The sequence below is a fragment of the Myotis lucifugus genome, unplaced genomic scaffold (assembly GCF_000147115.1).
Source record: "Myotis lucifugus unplaced genomic scaffold, Myoluc2.0 scaffold_307, whole genome shotgun sequence".
Classification (NCBI taxonomy): domain Eukaryota; kingdom Metazoa; phylum Chordata; class Mammalia; order Chiroptera; family Vespertilionidae; genus Myotis; species Myotis lucifugus.
Window position 1 is genome coordinate 1,235,441 of NW_005871355.1, and position 6,164 is coordinate 1,241,604.

Sequence of the window (6,164 nt, forward strand, 5' to 3'; positions counted from 1 at the left end):
TCAACGAGGGTTCGATCCTCACGTTTCTGAGCATCTGACCTTTGGCATCAGATCTGATCACACCGACCGGAGGGCCTTTGCACAGTGCTCTGTGGACAGGGCCCAGTTTATCCACAAAACCATCGAACGCTGCTGAGCGGACAATCCTCTCAGTGACGCTGTAGACAGAAGACGGGTCTGAACCTCGGCTGGAAAACTTCACTCAGAAGGGAAATCGGTTCCATGGAGAGCCTCGTCGGAGTTAAGATAGAACATGAAATGCGAATTCATTTTCAAGGACAGATCTTAGTTCCCATTCAGCTAACACCACCAGCAATGACGGCTCACCGTGCCATAACAGGCATAAGTGAGTTATGAATATGTTGTGTGTGATTCTGGCTTTCATTGAGCCTAATTCGATGCTAGATTCCAGGGCTGAGCCTGGCTACACGAGATGCCTCCCCAGTCCGCATAGATCTGGAAGAACAGCACCCAGGCTTGCTGAGTAAGTTCTATTTCTGTCCTCTCCTTTCGACCTCCTTTGCTGATGGCACCGCGGTCTCCTGGTGTTTTGGACAAGTCACCAGAACGTCCTGCTACGCCCTAGGCAACTCGATTCGCCTACGCTCGGGATCCCGAGCTCAACCCAAAGCTAGTATCTTAGCCGCCAGGTTTAGAGTCATTTGTTACGCAGCAACAAGCCGACAGGTGCTACTGTTCTGCTGTTAATGTGCGCACCTCACACGTTCGGTTTCTGTAAACGATCGTTTCCTGGCCTGTGCCATGGGGAAGGAATGCAGGCCTGTGAGGACACAGACGGGTCTGTGTTTAGATGCTGCCCCTAACCACGCTGCGTCCTTGCTATTATGTGCAATGACCTTGAGAGCTATAAGTCTACGATGAAGATGTATTGAGATCTTGCACGGAAAATGCCAAATTCAGAGTACCCCCTCAAACACTGAGAGCAACTATATTTTCATTATGTCTCTAAGGAGGATGGTGTAAATTCTCCACTTTTGAGAGAGCTGGGTCCAGGTTTTACGACGCATGGTTTGGAAAGACACCCTATCAGCATTGAGCCCACAAACACCTTTTTATCAGAACTGCACACGCTTCATTTCCAATGAGTTCACTTTCCTTTAACACGACTGGCAGCTTCCATGGACAGATGGACTACGGAGAGAGGGGGTGAGAGAAAGTAGCATTGTGCAGTCTCTCAGTATACGGTTTATCTTTAAGGACACTAAAGGCTTGGGCTTCCCACTGGCAGGGAAAATGATGAAAATGCTGTCTTCATTAATCCAGAATGTCCTGGAACCTGTCCTCCCTACCTCCGCCCCCACCCCGCCCCCCACACACTCCAGGCAGAGACACTCACCCTCTGTGGAACAGATCCACGTTATGGAACTTATGGAGCTCCACAGAAAACTCTACCGTTCCTTGTACTTCAGACATGATCTTCTTGGTTCATTACCTGAAAGGCAAGAGAGAAATGTACAGCGTGAGGTCCCGTCCGCCACACTGAGCCCGAGCTTCCAGAACAGGAAACCCAGCAGCGCCCATGCGGGTGGGTGAGCGTGGCCCACGAACGGGCCTCGGCGGGCCCGCTGGACGTCATCACTCCCACTCCTTTTCTAGGAAGAGACGGCGAGATGGAGTGAGCTGCTTGCTGCCACACAGCTCACCCTGGGAGGGCCAGGACTGGGGCCCAGACACCCTAATTCTAAAGCGGGACCCAACGCATCAGGCTTCCCTTCCTCACTGTGGCGTCCTAGAGTTCTGGAGGCCTGGACTCCACGCCCATTAGCATTGAAGAATTATGGGTGCTTTTCCTTGCGATATTTCTAAACTGTTCAATCCGTTATTCACGCTTCCTAACATGTTTTAGAACATTTTCCGTTGCCTCAGAGGAAAGTTGTTAAAAATATTAAGGACTATTTTGGAGAAATACCATGATCCCAACCCTTCCTGAGATACTGCTTGGCATCCAGTTCTCTGACAAGCATGTTTTCTTTTAAAGTTTAAAATGTCGTTTTTCTCTTAGAGCAGTGGTTCTCAACCTTGGCTGCACATTAGAATCACCTGGGAATCTTTTTAAAATCCTGATTTCTGGGCCTCATCCTCCGGAAATTCTGTTTCTTTGTTACTAATGTTGTGGCCCCACCCCATAACAAAGAAACAGAATTTCTGGAGGATGAGGCCCAGAAATCAGGATTTTAAAAAGATTCCCAAGTGATTCTACTGTGCAGCCAAGGTTGAGAACCACTGTCTTAGAACATCAGCCTTCAAAGTGTGTGGCCTTCAAAAGATGAAATGAAAACCAGTGTGTCGATCCTCACACGCATCAGCACTCACTTTAGGAAGAGGGCGCAGAGCTAACACACCCACCTGGACGGCCCACCTGTCACCTCCCCACGGAGGCGTCCCCAGGCTCACAGGTAGAAGGCAGCTTCCACAGGAAGCCCTTCCTCACGGGTGCTGCCACAGCCCCCTGCACAGGCCCCCCCACGAGTGTACCCCCAACAGCCCTGACCACATGGTGTCCTGGAAGCAGGGTAGGAGGGCGGGTCCCGAAAGGAGGGCAGCCGCTGAGTTGGACAAAAGCAGGCCGAGGCGCCTGCATCACACCCGTGGGATGAGCAGAGGAAGGATGAGCAGAAACAACGCAGAGCAAGGCCCGCGGGCAGGAGTGACTGTTACTCCTCTATCCCAGCAAATGCAAAGCCGGCCCAGCTCTGGGCCTGGCCCCGTTCAGGCTGTGAGACTGAAATAACCACTCGGCCCTCAGTTCCACACTGGTGGCTCCTCTGTCCTCTGTGTGCGGAGGGAAGGCGGGTGAAGGCGGCGCCATCCATCACGCCTGCCCCCGGGATCCCGCAGGGGCTGCGGGAGCTGCTGGGCCGCGGGCAGGAAGGCTCTATTTATCCTCCCGGAGCCGAGCCCAGGCCTAAACAGGATAGGAGGTGAGAGGAAGCCGCCAGGTCGCCACCCAGTGAGTCAGGCTGGCATCAGCCACGCGCTATCTGCTGGTGCCCGGGCCAAGGCACTTTCTGGCGATCTCGCTCGCATGCATCTGTCATTAACTCCCCAAGTGCCACGTGACTCAGCCTGCGTCTGTGGTCCCACGGGACCACCCACACGGTCTCTGAGCCGGCACTGCCAGCTTCTCCCCCAGAATGGGAAGCCAAGTGGGGCAGAGAGGGAGGCGGGACCAGGACCTGCAGCAGCCTGTCTGGGGCCGGGAGCCCAGAGGAAAGCATGCACCCTGAGCTGTTTCAGGGGAAGCGGCTGCGGGCTCCTCACTGCTCCTCACCCCCGGGCCTTTATGGGCCTGGGGCCCGGGTCTCCCGGGTGCCTCCGCAGCTCTCTCTATAGATACCCCAGAGCTGGTCCTCACTGTCCCTCCTGGTCTCGGCTCAAGGTCATTTCCACAGCAAGCCTCTCACCTCCCTCAGTTCCTTTCCAGCACATCACCCTCTTTATTATTTCTGGACCGTAAGCCACCCCCTGGGATTATGGCTTAATTTCTGTCTCCCTCCCCCAGTCACCGCCAGGAGGGCAGGCTCCAAGCACCTCGGCTGCCGTGTCCCTGGGGCAGCCGACGCCTGGCCCCCAGACAGAGCCCCACACGTGACCGAGCTGAGTCCTAGAGAAAGGACAGGTTCAGGAGGGGAGGGCTGACCTGTGTGAAGGGGACAGGGAGGCCTGCGGGAGGGGACAACCCTTTGGGACAGCTATCAGACTGGTACCTCATCATTTTATTTCACTTCATCTTCAAAACCCAGCCTCACAGAGGGTTGTAAACACGTCCGTGCTTCTGTGGGAGGAAGCGGATGCTCATGGCCACACGGCTAGTAAATGACGTGGCCGATCCGCAACTGCAGGGACCGCACTGGGTCCTCGGCCAGCGAGGAGGGGGAGAGGGGGAGCCAGGGCCGTGCTGGGGACCTGGGGATGCACGGCTCAGAAGGAGTGACAGAGGCAGAAATAGAATGGTGGGGGCCAGCTAGAATTGTAAAAAAATATAATCATGCTGTTAACCGGGATTGTTTTGTTCTGAGTAAAGAAGGCGCATCCTAACCTGGCTGGGAGTTGCACGCGGGACCTGGGAGCTCACCTGGAAGTGTGGCCCCCCCTCCCCATCGGGAGCTGCCTGTGATCATGGAAAGATGAACAACCTTGTTGCAGAAACCAGAGCCGCCAGCCCTTTGAAGACCCCCAGCCTTTGCACACCCGCAGGCCTTTGCAAATCAGCAGACCTGTAAACTGCCCATTTGGCACGCCCTTTGCCTACTTCCCAGGTAATCTTCATCCTTCTACGCAATGTAAGCAGCTGGCTTATGGGGGTGAGGAGCAGATTTCTGTGGATGGCCTGCTGCTCCCACGCTGCCGGCAGGACTGGAATAAACGCTCATGTATGATTCAACCCTGTCTCTGCTTAATTGGCTCAAGTAGTGACAGGCAGGCAGACCCATTGATCGTCCAGTTACAGGAAGGCCCCAGAGGGACAGGACCTCACAGGGCCTGGCAGGGCCTAGGATCGGTGGTCCCTGCAAGTGTAACGTACAGCAAACCTGAAGAAGAAACCTTCAAACCTTAATCTTTGTGAAATGACAATGAACAACCTAGTTGGGGGCATGAATTAATCATGAGTTCATGCTTTTCAATTTTTAAAAACACTCTTCCCTCTACGACTGTCTCAGCAAAGGCTGCCCAGAGAGCTCCGTGGGCATAATGAGACCACTGGCTTCGGTCACTCAGCAAATACTAATATTAACTGGAGGCCGGTCCGTGTCAGCAGCCACACTGGGCAGTAGGGAGACATGAATGAATCGGGGAGCCATGAATGAACAAGACAGGAGTTAGAGAAAGGGAAACACGACAACACATAATTGTCAGAGGACAGTAAGGACCACAGGGGACTTGGCAGGAAGCCTGTCACAGGACCACGAGGGGCCCACGAGCTCCCCACCTGCGAGTGGGAGCGGGCGATGGAGACCGCCCCGCAGGCCCACACCCTCGCAGGCCGAGCACTGGGAAGTGCAAGCACCAGGTAAACACGAGCCGTGGAGCCGGGCACGTAGAAGCAGGCACAGTGCTGAGTGACACTCTGGAATGGGAGTGGGGGCAGGTCACGCAGACAGCTGCACAGACAGCAGGGAGCGGGCTGGGGGAGGGGAGAGGGGAGAGCACAACCAGGCTTTCTGAGGGGCCCCACCTGAGCTGGGCCAGGCCTCACAGGGTCTGTTTCTCTGTCCCTCCCTCTAGCCTCCCAGCCCCCAACTCCCAGCACTCACACCCAGGAGGCTCAGGCCCTGTACTCTGTGGTCAAGGACAACGAAGGATGGATAGATAACAGGTAGATGATAGATAGATAGATAGATAGATAAAGAGATAGATAGATGATGGATGGATGTATAAATGATTGATTGATAGATGATAGATAGAAATGTGAATAGATGATAAATGGATAGACAGTTGGTAGGTAGATGGATGGATAGAGAGATGACAGTTAGATAGATGATAGATGGGTATACAGAGTATATAGATAGATGATAGATGAGAAACGCCTCTCATACTGAATGTCACGCATTCAAATAAGGTTTGGAATGTAACCATCTCATTTAAATAAATGTTTGCCTTTCCTGTCTTTGCAACTGTCTCTGCAAACTGTTCTCTCCTCCTCTGGCCCCGGCCCAGGAGCCCCTCCCACCCAACGCTAGCTTCTCCTCCCAACTTGTACCTCCAGGCCTGCTTCAGGGAGCTGTCTAGGCCAGAAGCCTAAGCAGCACTTTGCTATGTGTGAAGACATTAGCTAATTAGAGTAATTCACACTAGAGTGTGAATGAAGCCAACAGTTGGAGGGGAGCAGGGAGGGGCTGCATTTTAAAGCAGGCACTGAATACATCCTGTGTTTGCTGCCTGTGCCCAGTCCTTGTGAAACTCAAGGTTGCCACCAACACTCCCAGTCAGCCTGTCCACCTCCCTCACCTTCTCTGTGAAGTCCCAGAGCCAAGCGGCCCTACTGTCCACTCACGTGCGAGTTTTCTGAGCCTTCTGGGGCCAGGACCCTGCTTTGGACAGATGTGCGTTTGAATCCTGCCACCTTCCGCCTTGTGACCTTGGGCAAGCCCCTTAACACCTTCCCAGCTTCCAGGTACAATGGACCTAGTGGGTGGTGGTGC

General features: G+C 54.0%; 1 protein-coding gene across 1 annotated transcript in view; it reads right to left on the minus strand.

Annotated features, from left to right (window-relative positions):
* The window catches only part of FAM135B (family with sequence similarity 135 member B), a 47,554-nt gene extending 46,120 nt beyond the window's left edge, over positions 1 to 1,434 (minus strand). The window contains exon 1 of the mRNA XM_023763903.1: positions 1,358 to 1,434. Within this exon, the coding sequence (XP_023619671.1) occupies positions 1,358 to 1,434 (77 nt within the window). The remainder of the gene's footprint in view (positions 1 to 1,357) is intronic.
* Positions 1,435 to 6,164: the final 4,730 nt, after the last annotated feature.